Source organism: Atractosteus spatula, chromosome 3 (assembly GCF_055471065.1).
Source record: "Atractosteus spatula isolate fAtrSpa1 chromosome 3, fAtrSpa1.hap1, whole genome shotgun sequence".
Classification (NCBI taxonomy): Eukaryota; Metazoa; Chordata; class Actinopteri; order Semionotiformes; family Lepisosteidae; genus Atractosteus; species Atractosteus spatula.
This window is the reverse complement of record NC_142708.1, coordinates 65,006,497-65,024,799: the sequence shown is the minus strand read 5'-3', so window position 1 is coordinate 65,024,799 and position 18,303 is coordinate 65,006,497. Positions and strand designations below refer to the sequence as shown.

The 18,303-nt window shown below is 46.3% G+C and overlaps 1 protein-coding gene and 1 pseudogene across 2 annotated transcripts; both read right to left on the bottom strand.

Annotated features, from left to right (window-relative positions):
* Positions 1-318: 318 nt before the first annotated feature.
* On the bottom strand, positions 319-6,346 carry LOC148838178 (zona pellucida sperm-binding protein 4-like; annotated as a pseudogene). The gene is made up of 8 exons (XR_016090832.1): positions 6,133-6,346; positions 5,862-6,049; positions 5,685-5,782; positions 5,214-5,609; positions 4,982-5,129; positions 4,825-4,900; positions 4,592-4,717; positions 319-1,956 (listed from the first exon to the last, which is right to left on the bottom strand). The product of XR_016090832.1 is annotated as a zona pellucida sperm-binding protein 4-like (transcript).
* A 2,434-nt stretch (positions 6,347-8,780) lies between these two features.
* On the bottom strand, positions 8,781-17,333 carry LOC148838177 (uncharacterized). Its single transcript, XM_088911954.1, has 7 exons — positions 17,274-17,333; positions 15,130-15,173; positions 14,165-14,434; positions 13,535-13,594; positions 12,674-12,721; positions 12,065-12,154; positions 8,781-11,006 (listed from the first exon to the last, which is right to left on the bottom strand). Exons 2-7 carry the CDS (start codon positions 15,149-15,151, stop codon positions 9,265-9,267), a joined length of 2,232 nt encoding a protein of 743 aa, XP_088768080.1. The 5' UTR covers positions 15,152-15,173; positions 17,274-17,333; the 3' UTR covers positions 8,781-9,264.
* Positions 17,334-18,303: the final 970 nt, after the last annotated feature.

Sequence of the window (18,303 nt, the reverse complement as noted above, 5' to 3'; positions counted from 1 at the left end):
TAGCCAGTTATAAAACAATTTGCATACTGTGTGCTTGCCCTTGATCAACAAAGATTTCAACAATAATCCAGGATATGCATACTGCATGTTTAATTTTGGATCAAGGCTTGGTTTTCTAAAAATGAATGTTCCATTATTGCTACCTTTGTCTTGGATTAGCATACAGTAGTTTTAATTCATTCGTTTGTATATAAATATATACTGAGGGACTTTAAAAAGGCAACAACAAATGATTTTGGCTCCCAATGCATTTTTAGTCTTTCCTAGTTTACAGTGCTTTGCAGATTTATTAATGCTTCCAATGAAAAAGGAACAAAACATACAATCTACCTGAAAAAAAAACAACAGATTAAATAATGTGTCTTGCTTAACACAAAGATGTTATACTGTAGTCTTAATAGCATTCCACAGAACTTAACATGTAAAGAAATGTTATGACATCTCTAAGTATTTGTTTAACTAAACTCTATTTAAAACAAATCTACTGTAACATTCTGCTCTTTGGAAGTGTATTGTAACGCAACGGGGGCTCAGGCGGGCGCCCTTGCCGCATCAGGTCGGCCCCACACTGTCCGGGGCTCGAACCCGGGACTTCCGCGTCTCTCTGCAGCGACCTAGCCCCGTGAGCTAAAGAGAGATCTCTCTACAGCCCAGTAGCTGTAGTCCTGCTATCACAGGGAAGGGCGGTGACGTCACCTGCTCTGGTACGCCGGCTCTTACACAGTGCCTGTCGGCCGTAAGCGTTACACTCTCCCCCGCTTAAATCGCCGTCCCCTGCGAAGGGCTATCCCATCCCGCTTCTGACACCAATGTAACAGAACGGGGGCTCAGGCGGGCGCCCTTGCCGCATCAGGTCGGCCCCACACTGTCCGGGGCTCGAACCCGGGACTTCCGCGTCTCTCTGCAGCGACCTAGCCCCATGAACTAAAGAGAGATCTCTCGGCAGCCCAGTAGCTGTAGTCCTGCTATCACAGGGAAGGGCGGTGACATCACCTGCTCTGGTACGCCGGCTCTTACACAGTGCCTGTCGGCCGTAAGCGTTACAGTATATTGGCCTCCCAAGGTGTCTTTTTTCCCTGGGGCATTTGGAAGCAACACACAGAAGACCGTGAAAGGTGTCTTTGCTTTTCTAAACTGTTGTCCTTCATGACCACAGTTGTGATATATGATGAGACCCCTCACTGTCATGCCAAGCTCTGTAATAATTGGGTTTGGCTGTCTCAAACACACCACCTCTATTGGAAAAAAACCTCACTGAGTTGCTGAATCTCGGTGACTTTGTCCCTCAGGGTTGAGTGTAGGACTTTGGTCACAATGTTATCTACCAGCTCAGCTGCTTCGAGCACCATAGAGGGACCATGTCCCCAATTCCAAGCTCCCTAATTTCCTCCTTTGTGCTTTTTTGGGATGCACCCACTTCTGATAGAAGCTCTTCCAGCTGCATAGTCAAAACTCTGAGCCGCTAATGGCAAGTGGCCGCATCAATTTCATTTGCTCAAGACAGCCGCCTTTACCTTGATGTAGTTCAGGGTCTCATTTGCAACCATGGCAAACACATGCACTGTGCGTTTTCCCAGTTTGGTAAGTGGCTCACTCTGCTTTGTCCTATGTACAGTACATGTTGTGTCAGCTCTCTCAAAGAGTGAGACTCCTCCAGTTTCAACAAGCTTCGGTCTTCTCCGTCCTCCCTTCAAAGGCACTGCCATTTGGTTTGGTTCACCCCCGACACTCTCACTGGTGTGGAGACTTTGCCCGCTCCCCCTGCTGCTTCTGACTGTTCTCTTCATTGCTGCTCATCAGGCAACATGCATAAGATGTTGGCCAACGCCATCACACTGGGCTGGGACTTCACCAAACCCCCTGGTCACTTCCTCTTGGCCCAACTCCAGATAGGAGAAGTGCACCCTGCGTGGTCAACACGAATCCCCCAGTGGAAACCAGGAACAAACACAGGAACTGGGGAACAAGAAGACAGGAGAGGGCTTTTGATGGGGGAGGAAACCACAGATCCAAAATATGAACAAACAAAAACAGTTACATGTAGAACAAGCTGTAGGAGATAAAACAATGCTGGAGGTGGAGAATAAGCAAGAGAAGGGGATAAAAGTCAATACAAATCTTTAAGCAGGAATTCAAATGTAGCTTTGATAACACTTCACCAAAGTTAGTTTTCCCTTGAGCCATAGAATTGAGACCGCTCTTATAAGGGAGACATTCAATCACAGCATGCAAGATTGAGGGCAGAGCACAAATGCTCATTGACAACAACAAGGTTCTGAATGGTTGAATATATCAATAGTTTTGCAAAAGAATAAACCCTTTAGCTCAGTAATGCATCTGGTATCTTATGATTATCTTTTCTGTAACTTGGCAACAGCTATGGTACACAGCATTCAAAAGGAGTTGCTAATAATTTAAACATGTTTAACATATCCTGTCATTTTGTTTGCCTTTTCTATTTATCCACCCATTACCTGCAGATGAAAAGGATGTCAACAAAAACATCCTTTTCTGTAACTGTCTACTTTTAAGTCATGTGTCAGATGTTTGCCCAGTCTAAGCCAGCTTGTGAAACAGACCAGTTTTTATATACCAGAACCCAGATAATTGACATAAAATCAGTAGTGCAACAGATCCCTGTTGTACTCTACTAAATATGACATCCCAGTTGGAGTATTATACTGGTCCTCTGTTTCCTCTCTCAAACAATTCAAGCACACACATTACCTTGAAAGCCTGCTGTGCGAGGTAATTCTTTAATGAGGAATTTCATCAAGTCTTCTGCACCTCTTTAAGTCACAAACCATACTATCGGTTTGTATTCATTGTTGTGGTAGTTTTTTTTTTAAGAAAAAGTGAAGCAAGACTACATTTTTAAGTCCATGTTAAGTAAACCCCTAGGATCTTGCTGTCACACAGCAGGTCCTCTAGATTAGACTTAATTATATGATATTAGCCTGGGGCTACTTATTACTTGGAACTGACACCTGTTTTATGGAAGGGCAATATAGCAGCAATTTTCCAGTTCATGTGTACTTACCCTTGTCTTGGGTGATCATTGTGCTAACAGGCCATGAATAACATTTCATTTAATTACTAAACTCACACCAGGAACTTGGGTATTTGCTGAGCTGCTTCAAATACCTGTAACCTTTTCATCACTTCTGTGATAATATTGACATTCCCGTTCTATCCTGGCTACACACCAGAGCAAAATATTATTTTACCACATCAGCCATTTCACTTGTTAATATCTTGGTTCCCTATTTTTATCTCCGAGACACTACTTTATTTAAGCAGCCCATTAAACATTTCTTTAACTGGAACCTGTCAAGTCCATGCCGATTTGGTCTACCACTTGACCCCAAGGGATAACATCTCCCTTCTGAAGATGCACCAGAAAAGCAGCAATAAAAAAAACCAACAAACCCAAAGACAGAGGTACCGCCTGGCAGGAGCTACACTCCCTTTCCTGCAAACAAAGCCTAAATTGACTGTGGCAATGGACTTCTTCATGGGAAAATAAGAAGTGAGCTCACATAAAATACTGACTTTCCCCTGACACAGTTTGTTGTTCTCATCTTAGAGAAAAGTGTGGATAGATAGGATAACAGCTTTTTTTTGCCAACTGCTGAACATTAGAAGAAACCAAATATAAGAAGTACTACATGACATGAGAATACTTGTCCTTTGCTTTATAGTAAAAGGACTTTCTATATACCCAACATTCCTAAGGTCCAGGTCATTCTGTGAACTTCCATGTTCTCACCATGTCAAAAGCAGTTCTCTCTGGGTACCCTCTGTTCCCACCACAACTCACACACTAATCGGTCTTAGTTTAGATCTTTAAACTACACTCTCAAAGCACATCTGTGAGCCTTGTGACCAAGTGGTGTCCTCTCTAGAGGAGTATCCCACCCAACACCTAGTACCTACTAAGCTAAGCTCACTGCAGACCTTTAAGTAAAACAAATGAAAATGGACAGAATTAACCCCCCTCCCACCCATATGCACTTTCCATTCTAAAAACACTCAACAGAAGTATTGGGAAGATAAGAGCTGTGGGCAGTACAGGACTCCTGTAGACAGAAGCACCAAGGACTAGTTAGGTAGCCATCTTAGTTGGCACAGAAACTCCAGCTCTTACAAGAGACCACTGTTGAAAACAGAAGCCAGTATAATCATGGTGAAAAGCTGTCGGCACTCCTACATCTAGTCCTAGAAACTGGAAAACGCACTTCCTGCATAACAATCATAAAATTAATCTGTTAAACTATTATTGCCACCATTCCTTCTAGAAAGTGTGCAGCTGTAAGCGTCTTAGACACTGAGAAAGTGAAAAAGAAAAAGGCTGAGGAGGACCAGAGTTCACTTCTCCCTTTATTATGCTCCAGTTACAGCTTTGTTCTGTGTACAAGGTCTGAATCTCCACACAGCTACCAGCAGCAGAGCAGAGACCACAAGCACAGTGGAGGCAGCTACTGCCAGCAAGCCATAGCTGAAGACCTGGGGCACTGAGGAGAGAGCAGGCAGCAGTCAGTACACAGCCAGAGCAACACGCCAACACCGCTCACACAGTGGAGCCTCTCACCTTCAGACCAGAGCCGATGCGCTTCACCCTGGGCTGGGAGCTCAGAGGCGGTCAGGATCACTTCTCCACTAGAGACCACTGCAGTGTCTTTGGAGGAGCCCCCGCGTGCTGCAGCAACAGCCCTTCCTGGAAGAGGAACAGAAGAACTGCTGGGAGGACTGACGACCAGGATTCAGCAGCCAACAGCTACCCCTCAGCTGGAGCACTGGAGCCGACATGCGACAGGTACTCACTCCTCCTGCTGCAGGTTGGGACACAGCGGTCAGTAGCAGTAGGCTGGCACACCGCTGCACTGCAGTGGATGTAGACCTGGAGAGAGCAGAGCAGGGGTGAGAGAAGGTCAGCTGCCCTCGGGCATCAAGCTGGTGCCTCCCAGCCACGGCTCCTTACTGTCTCCTTCAGGGGGAGCTGGGAGGCAGGGTCCACAAAAGTGAACATCCGGACCATGAAGCGCTGGTAGTGCGTTGGGTACAGCAGCCCTGAGGAGCCGCCCACAGGGATCAGAGTGGTCTGGTAGTTGTCATCTCTGTATGGGCACCTGCAGCAGGAGGAGCAGGGTGAGAGCTCTGCCAGCAGGGGTCAGCAGTGGGGAATCCAGCAAGAGCTACAGAGGACAGGTTACCCAGCAACCAGGAGGCTCCACTGGGGCTGGCTCAGAGGGCTTGGGGTGGAAGTGGCCCAGCAGTCTCCCAGCATCAGGACAATATTGGGATCCATCCTCTGCAAGATGTGAACCTCCACATACACAGGATCCTGCAGGACCTTGGTCACAGGGTAGTCACCCTCGCTGTAGTAGGAGTCATACTGCTCTCCTGAGGAGGAGGAGGGAGCTTTAGCACTATTTCACCCTGCAGGGCAGCCGAGCAGAGCTGAAGGCTCAGCAGAGGTACCTCTTGCCAGTTGGAGCTCCACACAGAGAGGTCCTGGGGACACTGCTGGAGGGGGTGGAGAGACCGTATAGACCACTGCCTGCAGAGGAACCAGCTCATCATCTGCATACTTGCACTGGAAGAACAGCCTGCAGGAAGAAGCCGGCCATCAGGAACTGGCACAGGCCAAGGGGAGCCGAGGAAGGAGAAGGCAACCTGCCCACCTGTAGGCACTGTCCCTCGTGATGGAGCCATCAGGTCCCGGCCTCACCTCGAAGCTGGAGTTCATCAGGTTCTCATACACTACAGCACCAGCCTCCACCTGGAACAGGGGTGGGGACATGACGGGCACAGCCTGCACACGCTGGCGCTCTGGGAACAAGACACTGGCTGCAACTCACCCTCATCCTGGTGCCACAGGTACTGACTGGGAACTTGAACATGGCAAAGCCAGCAGTGGTGCCAACAGGGCCACAGGCTGCACTGCCACCCCCCAGCAGACTGACCGAGTCCAGGCTCAGCGGAGGGCTGGTGGCATTCCTGGACACCACAACCACAAACTGACCATCCCTGGTGCACTGCACAGTCACTGAGGGGATACAAAGGCTGGATTCAGTCCCAGTATAAAAAAAAGGAATCCTGCTCCGAAATGCGCAGGTTACACAAACCCACCATCATTCCCATATTAGCAGCGCCTCTGGCTTGTCTGATCAAAGCAACAGTTTCCTGCTTCACAGTCGGCTCTCGTGATGGTCGGGTCTCCACACACCACCTTGTCATTATCGCTCACCAGACATTTCTGATTCTGGGCTAGAGCCACATCCAGCAACACAAAAAGCAAGGCACACAGACTCCACACTTTCCCACTGACCCCAGACTTCTCCATGGCGGAACTCGGAGAGGAACTAGAGGAAAGCCGCGCTCAGCGCCTTAAGTTCTCTCTGCGCGCTGATTGGCTGAGCTCGGCGATTGGACAGCAGCAGGCTGAAGCGGGCGCACGAGGACCTCAGACGCTCTGCGCGTCTCCAGGGTCAGGAATTGAGTCCAGTTGCGCAGATTGCTGTGCTGATTTTCCACATTTTCATTTTTAATACTCTTCGCTGCCGTTTGGCTGCGGGGTGTAGGGTTGTTTGACTCAGTATGCAGCTCTTTAATACCAGTTCTCAACGAATTTGGCTGTAGAAAGGAATCTCCAGCTCCGTTTCCAGAGTAACAGCTATTATCCACTAGGACAGTGGTTCTCAAACTTTGGTACGCGGTACGCCATATGACCCCTCGAACTTCGTTGTGTGCACTGAAAAATTGACTGGTTTTCATATTTTCTATTTTAATAAAATTAGTTTGTGTCGAATACGCAGCCTACGTACTACGATGCAGCGCGCGTTAATAGTTGAAAGGATACAAGAGCTACAATGTAATACTATACCTCTCTATAGGAATGCGGCCACGAACGCAAGGGACCAATTGTTTTTTAAAAAAGTTATCTCCAGCAAATAGGGAGGTTGTGCGTGATTTTGGAACAATGCCAATGTTGTAAGTAAGAGAAAGTATAGAAATGGGTACTATGAAGGCTGGCACAGGAGCACAGGAAAGCGTGATAGATAACAGAAAAATATTTAAGAACTGTTCTAGGTTAATTTGAGAAAAATACATCGAGCGTCTCTGTGTTTCGCTCCCATGCGTATGAAATAAAAACTTCTTTTAACTTCTGAGACAAACTCCTGAAATGGAAACGGGGAAAATGCAAGCCTGCGGATTGATAAAGCAGGTAAGCCCCACAGTACTTGTGAAGAACTTTGTTTACCGTTGCCAAAGAGCTGACACGTACTGTATTATTTGTGGAGAAAAAGCTGCTGAACAGGTCGACTTGGTGCCCCCTCCGAAAGACACAGTCACTCATAGAATTATTGATATGGCAGATGATAGCAAAAGTACGCTGACTGAGCGCGTTAAGATGAGCAGATGCTTTTCACTGCAATTAGATGAGTCTATAAATGTTGTTGATTTGGCCAATTATCACGTTTCCATTCGATACGAGTTTGAGGGCATGTCCCACGAGGGCTTTCTGTTCTGTAAGCCGCTACCAACAGGAATTACAGGAGAGCACATATTTCAGCTTCTGAATGAATTTATCGAAGAGAATGGCATAAAAAGTCATACTGTACCTTTCTCCTCCTTTTTGAACTCGCGTCTAAATATGGCACTCACATGTATTATTGGAAGGCAGAGATAAAGGGAGAACGGGAGAAGTTAACATTACTCTGGGTGTAGGAGGACGTGTAGAATAAAAGAAGCTACTCCCTGATCAGTTTCGATTCCGCTGTATCCGGCTGTATATATTGCAGAAGCGCAGACTTTCCTATTGCTGACGCTACCTGTGTGAGAATTTCTGTTGGCTAATTAAACTGCATCACTCTCGCGCCAAGAAAAAAAGTCTGACCGATCCATGATTTCCAGGTGGACCGAAGAGAGAACATTGTTTTTGTTTCTCCGAAATGAAAAAAAAAAAAAGATTTGCGAGAGCCCAGAGAAATGAGCAGTGCATTCTTTGAATTCTTTATTCAGAGAGATTTAGAATTGGGTTTTAGGATTCCCGAATAGGAACACTTGTGCTCATACTGTATGTTGAATGGAGCTGGAGGATTTAAAGATGAGATACTGCTGTTCTACCTGTGAACAAAGTATGTCATATAGATCACTCCAGTAAGTGGTTTGATACTTTATGTGTAAAATTGCTAAATAATGCTGAAATTGTCAATGCATACTCAATGCTACTGGGGTAGTGACTGGAACTGTCTGACTTCTGTGTGGATTTTGCTTGCTCCTCCCTACCAAAGTCATGGCTTGGTTGATTGCAGTATCTAAATTGTCCCTGTGAGTGTGTGGGCATCCTGTCCAGGGAGTAGTCCAGTCTTGTACCCTGTGTTTCTGGGAGAGCAGCTTTCCTATCATAGATGTTCAATGGAATATATCCTCAATACTCGGTTATCCATTTGTGAAGTGAATAAATCCCTTTCTTAAGGCCATTGTTTTGTATGTCTTCACTATAGGCTTCACTAAAGTGAAACAAGTTTCTTTCTTGGAGGCACTAGTAGGGGTGGTCGATGAAAATCACACTTGACTCCACAGACAATCACAATCTGCCAGACATTTATAACTTTGCAAAACTTTATTAGTCACCAACACTTGACATGATTCAAGACTCTTAAGAACAGAATCAAGTGTTTTAAGAGACAAGGTACAGTAGAAAAGCAGAAAGGAATCTTTCTCGGAGAAAGGGTTTAAAGAAGCAGAATAATATAATTTACAAGCAGCTCTTCCTCTTCTCTTGTGTCTGTTCTTAGCTGACAATTACTGTTCAGCTGGGCTCACTGGCTTTAACCTATGTGCCAGCATGCGAATGGCACATCTACGGGCCCAAGTGCCAACCAACCATGTGTTTCTTCTAACTATTCTCACACTGGAGGCAGGACTGGCACTGCTCTCGGTGTGAAGACCAGAAGGGCACTGGTGCCTGACCCCAGACAGGGGGCACTGAAGTGTAATGATCATGAAAAGGATTCCCCAAGTTCACTCTCCTAGCCGATCCTAGCTACACTCCAGAAGGCCCCAGCCAGATCTGGGAGCTCCCTGCCACAGTGATGTGGATTCGGACCTAATGATCCAGATCTCTGAGTCGACAATTTCACTGGAGAGCCCAATCCATGCATGTTGGCAGTTTCTATGAAAAGAAGCGAAAGAGCCGTTCAGTATTCCTGTCCAAAGAACATCTCTCAGTCCATTACAGTGGATTCCCAAGTTGGCTTAGTACAAGTCGGTCTCCCTCTGAACCTTCTTAAACACAGCAAGAGCTGGAAGCACGGCCTCGTGGATATATTTCAAGAATGTTTTGAGCACCTTCTCAAAAAGAAGCTCATCATAAGCAATTGTTCTTATTTTTCCAGGTAAGACCACATCAGTCTCACAGATGTCTGCAAACACCCCCATTTGGAACTGCAGCTTGAAACCAAACTCTTCCGTAAACTCCCCTTTTTTCTTGGACAGGATTTTCCCCACTTCCCCAATCTCAATGATCCTTCTCTTACTGGTTTCGGGGTCTTCAAACACCAGGCACTGCTCAGCCACCAGGCAGGGGTACAGCTTGTGCTCTTTGAGGTTTATGATTGAGATCCCTGCTCGGACTGCTCCCATCTTCTCCTCCTCACTGGTGCCTCCTTTCAAGCAAAATACTTTTTTTCTTGCCCATTCCTTCAGCATGGACCTTTTCTCATGCTGATCATTCTGCTTTTTCTGTGACGTCCTTCTTGATCCCTTTTGGGTGCGGATCTGTTCCTTTGTCTCATTGTTCCGTGTGGTTGATCTGGCTGACTCTGCAGAAGGAGCCCTTGTTGTAGGCCGGGTCTTCTGGAGAACCAGACCATCGTCATCTAGCCGGATCTCCGAGTCCAATGATGCCCTTTCTCTAGAAGAAGAGGTCACTTCGCTTACCCTCCTTGCTGGGGTGGTGGTGCCAAAGTAATTGGACTGTGCTTCCTCAGAGAGAGATGAGCATGCTTTAGCCTTTGACAGAGAGAAGCATTCTTTCCTCAAATCTTCCTCTTTCTGCTTGCCAACCTCATCTGAGACATGTAGATCCTTCTGAAACAGTGTAGGGCTTTGACTCAAATCGGTGTCATTCATAATTCTCTCAAGCATGTGGTTTGACTCTTCAAACAGAATATCCACTTTTCTTCCAGTATCATTTCCCGTGTTTGTTCCAGAGATACATTTTTCTTTAAGGGTCAGAGTACTTACTGATCCAGAACCTCTTGGTCCAGATGGGCCTTCAACCTCACTGTTGAAGGTCCTTGTGCCATCCTCACATGTTCCAGAGCGCTCGCCAGGGCTGATGCCACAGGGTGCTTTTGGCACAGACTCTTCTGGAATGCATGACCTGTCAGAATTCGGAATTGTTCCAATTGTCTTCTCTGAAATGTAGCTGCTAAGAGAGTCATAACCACTGCTGTTCAGACTGGGGCCACAGCTGTTCTCCTCTTCGCCTTTCAGGTCCTCAACACTTTGATTCTTGTCAGAGCCATGGGCAGATGTTAGAGTAGACTGATCCACAGAAGATAGAGGTTTCGGGTAAATCTTCTGCTCAACCATAGCTGAAGGAGAAACACTGTCCAGAAAAGCTATGAATGGATTCCTGCATGTTGGGTGGGTACTTTCATTAGCTGTCTGTTTCTCATCAGTGCTTTCCCCCAGCTCTGAGCAAATGCCAGAACACTGGTTCAGCCTCACCCGAAAGAACTGATTCAGGACAATGGTGGGAAATATCCTCCGGTTACCACCAATCAGGAAACTCCTCAGCTCCTGATTGGAAGCCAGCTTCCTGGCAGTGCTCCAGTTTAAAATGAAGCCATTTTTTGTCTGCATGTGTCTCAGCTTGTTTTCCAGTTTCTCCATCTCTCCCTCCTCCAGCTTTTCCCTCAGTTCCTTTATTAATCTTTCACAGTTCCCTGATCTGTCCACATATTCCTCCATCTTCGACAGGGTGTACCCACCTGGAAGAGCAACAGAGTTAGTGTGGGGATAATTAACCATTGTAAAGGGTTGATATTATCTGACATGTCTGTCTATGTGTATTTCCTATTAGCTTTTGCAGTTTTGCAGCAGGATAAGAACACTCGATTTCTAACTACGGTATAAGGACTACGGGGCTCCTCAAGTGAGACAGTAAAAGCACTAGCCTGATCATTCGAGTCTTGATTCTGTTGCCCCCCCAGCTATGACGGGGACTAATCAGACTTTGGTGCGTGATTGGCTGAGCACTACAAAGAGCAGGGTGGTGTCAGCTGGGTTTCTCAGTGTCACAGTGACTCTGCAACATGTAGTACTCCAATCAGCACTGATCCTCTATCATGGAGCTGTGCTCCCTGTGACATATCACAAGACAAGTGGCTTGAAGGTGCACAGGTGCCTTTTGAGAAATCAAGAATAACATTCTGAGAACAAGGAGGAACCTCCACTGGGCAAGCGAACCAGAATACCCAATCATAGCCCTGGAAAGCCAGTGTGTCTACAGATTTTCTGTCCAACTGGGCATTCAATGACTTGAATTAGCTCATTTTTAGCTTAATTGGACCAGTTAAACACCTTCTCTCAGCTCTTCAGGAGCTCTTTGGGAGTTCTCTAAAGAGAACTGGATTCCCTATAGGCACACTGACAGACCTTCCAGGACCAGGGCTGGACACCTTGCAGACACACTGGCCCCCAAGACCAGGACTGGACACCCTGCAGACACACTGGCTCTTCAGGATCAGGACTAGGGACCCCTGCCTTAGTGAGAGTACACCCTGGGACATCAGTCTATCACAGGACACATTCGTGGGACAGTTTAGAGATTACAATTAACCATTTCAGGACAGCATGTCTCTGGACAGTGGATGGAAATAATATCTGGAAAAACCCTGCTCCAACACAGGCAAAATATAAACACTCCACACAAACGGTGCCAGATTTGAACCCAAGAGCCCAGAGTTTTCTAGCAAGAGTGCTCCACACCGATCCCCTTGTGCTCCAAATACACATCTACACAAGTGTCTCTACACAAAAGACTCACTCAGGCCACGAGCAGAGTCCACCTCGTCGTCTCCATGAATGCCAACCATGTGTTTGTAGTGAAAAGCACTTGATTTGAAGGGCTTTCTCTCTGCAGGGAAACACAGACATCATGCTGTCAGATCCACAGGTTCTCCATCTGCTTTTGACCACAATTCAGAGGCATCCAGTGGTGCCTCTGTCAGCATTGCTCCCTAAATGTGTATGTGCAGCTCATGACGACAAGGCTGTTATTACACTGAGGCTCCAATTCAAGTGCTGCACAGAAGGGATACCAGCTGAGTTGAGGCACTAACAGAATAAATCTCAAAGTTACTATTTGTTATTTTTGCTGATCTTTAAGAAGAGTCCCCATTCCTGGTTTGCAGCTCTACTATATTGTTTTAATGCTGACTTACCCAGCTGACCGACTGGACTCACATAGGAATGCTCTAGAGTTGAGCTGTTGTCTGCTGTCCCTGTGCAGCTAAGACCTCGTCTCTCGGTGGCCTCTAGTGGCCAGTTTGTGTAATCACTCCCTCTCAAGTGAACATGATCCTGCCTCACTCTGAGGAGATGCTCTGCCCCAACATGGAACATGACTTAAATTTTTGCTGTTTTATTTGCTTACTTGCTGGGACTTCATCCATGGTTTCTGATCCCTTTCTTCTCCTTGGTTCTGCAAAAGATTAAAAGGAGGAATTGGTATTTTCCTGTCCTCTGATTGACTGATTACTGATAGTGCAGTGCAATTAGTATGTACCTTGCCCCATTCTGAGTATAGTTCGCCAGGCAGGAGTGTTTATAGTACAGCTCCTGTGTGTGGGATGTCCTAGCAACATACAAAGGTAGCAGGTTGGGAAGACAAAGCCCAGCACTCTGGCTTTCTGAAAGATAACCAGCAGGTTGTGCCCAACAGTCAAGGGTTTCAAGAAAGCTCCCCAACTTGCAGGACCCCTATCATCAGAACAAGTTACTGAACCTCAATGCACCCCAAGTTAGAGCCTCTAATTCAATTCAATTCAAAATACTTTATTCATCCCAGGAGAGCAATTTGATTTGTTGCAGTGTTCTTAATTTACTGCAATGTGCTTATCCCAGACCTCAGCACTTCCTGTTGTGTTGGGCACACTACTGCACATCAGGAAAAAAAACATCCCTCAATAAAATGAGGGCTGTCCACCTCAATATCTGATGACCACAGTGCGTTCCTGGTGCTTGAATGACCACAAGGATATCTGGGATGTATTCCAGCTTGACTTTCTAATGGCTTAGTGGAATCGGTCATGGACCCTGTTTCCCCCTTTGTCCACTCTGGTTGTGGAGGGGTTTAAGTAACCTCACACCCCACAGGGTCACACTGTATTGCAGGACCACGAGGTCCAAGCAGTCCTGGACTGTGCGGTATCCACCCAGGATGACACTTAGCCTTCTGGAAACCAGAAGCAGGAAAGAGAATCGGAGAGCGAGGACAAGCCACTGTTGCACTGACCTTGAGGGTGGGCTGGGGAGCCTGGCTGCCGACACGACAAGCAGTTTTTCATCTCGCATGCTGCCACAAAGAGAGACGTACAGTACCTGTGTTAGAGTCTGCGGATTTCCGTAAGCCTCACTTAGAAACTGCTAACCACTGACCACAAACACAAACAAACAAAGATGGTTGATGCAGACCCCCTGAGGAGCCTTTCCAGTACCTGCCTGCGGAGCCGCTCCAGTAACTGCCTGAAGAGACCCCGAGGAGCCCCTCCAGCACCTGCCTGCAGAGACCCTGAGGAGCCCCTCCAGTAGTTGCCTGCAGAGACCCTGAGGAGCCCCTCCAGTAGTTGCCTGCAGAGACCCTGAGGAGCCCCTCCAGTACCTGCCTGCGGAGCCCCTGAGGAGCCCCTCCAGTTTGAGGAGGCCCTCTGAGAAACTGTGAAAGTCTGGAAGACTGGACCCTCTTCTGTTGCTGTGGAAGCATATATCAGAACCGTCCTCAGCCTATATCAGAACCAACAGTAAGTCGGCACTTTAAATCCGGTCTCAATCTTATACTTTAACATTTAAATCTGTTTAAAGTGTGTTTACTGGTCTCTTACATTAAATAGGCACTATGCAAGAAAGGAATTCTTAGTTTTATTACCTTCTTTCATTGCCTGCTTGTACACGCACCAGTTCTTCTCCTGCAGGGTCTTTAAGAATAACTCCTGGTCTCGTTTCGGCTTTTTCAGCATCATGAGCAGGAACTGCCGGACGTCCCTGCTGCAGTGCAGCTCCAGGTATTCCGACAGGTTGATCTTCTGTTTGCTCAGTAGGATGTCAGCCATTTCAACCGCTGTCTGGAATTCAAGGAGCCGGGCGAGGGAGGCAAAGGTGTCCAGCAGTTTGTACTTGCACGCGTCCTCACAAACATCTGCGAGAAAATGATAACATGGGCTTACTTTACACAACGGGTGGTAGGAGTACTGTATGGAACATGTTATGCTGCTGAAGCTGATTCCCTGGATTCCTTCAAGATACAGCTGGATAAGATCTTCCAATCAGGACAAGAAGCACTTCTTTACTAAAGGGTAGTGGGGGTGTGGAACAAGCTGCCCTACCAGGTTGTTAAAGCTGATACCCTGGCTTCTTTCTGTTATCTGTCTGTTATCCAGAACCAGCTGGATGAGATCCTAGGGTCAATTATGTACTAAATTCCTACTTCAACCTTTCTTATGTTCTTATGAATCACCCTGTTCTCGTCTCTAAACTGCCAATGACATGCTTGTAGGCATTTTTTAACTTGCATTTTCATCCCACTGTGGTGGAGCTCTGGCACCTTCCTCCACGATGACATCATGCTTTCTTCTGAAAAGCTGAGCACCGGAATCTACAGCCTCATCAGACCGCATGCAGGTCACACACACATGCACAGACTCACACACATGCACAGACATACAGTACACACACTCAAATGCACACACAGGCACATATACACACTGAAATGCACACATATGCACAGACATACACACACACAAGCAGAGACATAGACACACATAAGAAACACATTCAAACATGCCCAAGTGCACAGGCATACTCACATACATACTGTACACTACATAAACATACCTTCTGAGCTGCAGCGTCTCATTTTTGATTTTGTTTGATGGGAGCTGAAAAAGAGGAAATAAAAAATGTGCATTTCTTAAAAAACAAGTGATTGTTTCTTAAAATTGATTACTCATTCTCCCACTGCAATTAATTAGCCCTTCTCCTGGCAGACTTAAGAGCCGAGGCTCCTATAATCCAGACATAACAAAGCCCTAGATGGTATTTTGCGGACTAAAGCAGGAGAATAAATACACCACCTCTTTGGTTCACAGTGCATTGGGGTCGAGTCTCAGACAGTTACTGTAAAAAAAAAGGTTCTTGGTATAACTGTGCAAAGCACTGTGGGTGGAGACACCACTCCTTTGTGAGTGGTCTACCAGGGGTTTCATGGATCATTCTGTATTAAAGCAGGTTTGGATGTGCAGAGTATTGGAGATGAGAACAGGCAGCAGCACAGGTTATGCTCATGCTGAAGGCTAGGTAGTCCACTGTTTGCTGCACCTGAAGTAATTATCATGCTGGAGGAAAGGTAGCCCACTGTTCACTGCACCTGAAGTAATTATCATGCTGAAGGCAAGGTAGCCCACTGTTTGCTGCACCTGAAGTTATTATCATGCTGGAGGAAAGGTGGAAGGTATTACTTCCACCTGAAGTAATAACAGACCCCTCTGTATCACTAAGCTGGATTACTGTTGATGAAAATTCTGCAGTGGGAATAGGGAGGACCATTGCTTAAATTGATTCTTGTCCATTTTCCATCCATAAACAGGAGATACTGCTGCTCTGGAATCTGTCTAGAGAACAGCATCCAGCAACATTCCCAGGCTGTAAGGTATGTCCTACGCTGGCAGGCTGAACTGCATCTCTTCAGTGTCGAGCAGAGAAGACAGAGAGCGAACCTGATTCATTTCATAGTGTTCAAAAGCCACTTACAGGGTTAACCCAGTGGACTTCATCGGGTTCGACAGTGAAACACGAAGTGGAAATTAAAAGGAAATGCACTCAAAACTGAGAACTGGAGGCACTTCCTCAAAGAAAGTCATGCAGGATGGTCGTGGGAGTCTGGGACGAGCTGCCCAGCCGTGCTGTTGAAGCCAGCACCTGCTATGCTTCAAGAAACCGCTGGATGATCCTGGAATCAACTACCAAACGGGCTGCGTGGGCTGAACCATTCTGATGCTCTTCATTTACGAGAAAGACACCTTCACCAGGTTCAGTCTTTTAGAGTGGTTAGCGGAGTTTCCTGTCACAGTATCCGGCGGTCGGACAGAAGCAGCTGTCTTATCGGTTTTCTTGCAGGAAGAGTTTTAATATTCTCTTTAACCCCTTCGTTCTTACCTTTACTTCATTCAAGCACAATAAGTGCAGTTGATAATATGAATTAAATCAGCAGGGCTTTTGATTTGTATAACTTATGTTTTATTTGCCTTATGTTCCCAGTGCTAAATTCTGTTTTAAGACTTTAATGTAAGATCCTATCCGAAAACGGAGGCTTTTTTATTTGTTTGTGCTGAATCACTCAGTAAAAATAAACTGCTTATGCTTTTTTATTACTTAAATCTGCAGCTTTCTCAGTCTTCACAGATTTGTACAGGACGTATATTCACAAGTGTGTAGATTATTATAAATAATAATTCCTTGCATTTATTATCATTTTAGTCATGTCTGAGCTCCTTCCATATACAGGAGGTATCCCACTCACCCACACCACTGATTGTACAGATTGTACAGACCAGAGAGGGGAGTTTAAGGCTAACACCTATTACTAATGCCCCTGCTCTCTACGCCATTCAATCAAGTGAAATAATGAAATTGATCACAGAATCACTGCAGAATCACGGCGCACAAGCTGCACACACATGCGCACGGGTCTAAAATCGACACCAGCCCTTCTTCCCTCCAAAACGCAACAGTTTCGCCGTAACGTTTAACGAACGCTCGTCGCTTCTATCAGGAAGATTTTTTTTAACCACTTTCGGAACATTTAATCGTGCAAAACATTTGCGGAAAGTGTTGTTTTTTCTGTGGTAGTGATCGAAAAATGATTCAGAAATCTGTTTTAGTAACCGAGTATTTTCATTTAACTGGCGGAGAGTTCGGCAAGCGGGTGGTGTCACATTTTCCATAAATCCTATGAAAACTGCCAAGAGCCGAGTTCTCACCTGTTCTCTGCCTCTGAATGTCGTGCTGCTCTGATTTTTCTTTTTCACCTCGTGGCAAACACTATCTTCAGACTGAAACTGGAAGTGCCGTCAGGTCTGTTATAGTGAGGGGAGGGGAGAGTGCGCTGTGTTCAGGTCTATTAAAGTGAGGGGAAGGGGGTGTGCGCTGTGTTGAGGTCTGTTATTGAGTGGTGTGTGTGTGTGCGCTCTGTTCGGATCTATTATTGAAGAGGGGAGTGTGTGCTGTGTTCAGGTCTATTATTGAGTGTGGTGTGTGCTGTGTTCAGATGTATTATTTATGAGGGGAGTGTGTGCTGTGTTCAGATGTATTATTTATGAAGAGAGTGTGAGTTGTGTTCAGGTCTGTTAGTGAGGAGAGGGGAGAGTGCACTGTATTCAGGTCTATTACTGTGTGTGTGTGCTGTATTCAGATGTATAATTCACATATCATTCACATATCATGTATCATTCACAGGGCGAGTGTGTGCTGTATGTGAGATTGAGCCAGCTTTAGCCCAGAACGAGCTCCAGAAGCCTGGCTTGGACTTTGGCTTTCCCCCATTACAGAATTCAAGAGAGTGGTCTTCCATTTATCAGCCTTTCTACCCAGCCTTAAGTCTCAGTTGCTACCAAGTCTTAGCTGCTACTAAAGCACCCACATTCCTCCTGAGCCCAGGAGGACCATATCAGGCCGCCTGTCTGTTCGCCCATCTTCCTTCCAATCAGGGAGCCTATCATCCAATAAGCCCTCAAGTAAGGCACCTTATTTAAGTCCTGAAACTCCCCAGTTTCCTGAGGTAGTGCAGCTTCCCGACTGATGTAGAAAACTTGCTTTCGTGAAACCCTGAATCTGAGAAAAGCCTCCTTTCTTCAGCTTCCTGATCAACACCTGTATTCAGTACTAATCCAGTAGTGTGCGCTCCCAGTCAGCCTCGACTCACTAGGCTCCCCTGTCAGCCTCACTGCTCCAGGCTCCTGTCAGCCTCACTGTCAGCCTCACTGCTCCAGGCTCCTGTCAGCCTCACTGTCA

Coding starts and splice junctions, on each gene's coding strand:
- LOC148838177 (XM_088911954.1), bottom strand. CDS start 15,151: ATGAGACGCTGCAGCTCAGAAG. Junction 14,435..15,129: donor GAGACGCTGCAGCTCAGAAG/GTATGTTTATGT, acceptor ATTTTCTCGCAG/ATGTTTGTGAGGACGCGTGC. Junction 12,155..12,673: donor CATGGATGAAGTCCCAGCAA/GTAAGCAAATAA, acceptor GTTTCCCTGCAG/AGAGAAAGCCCTTCAAATCA.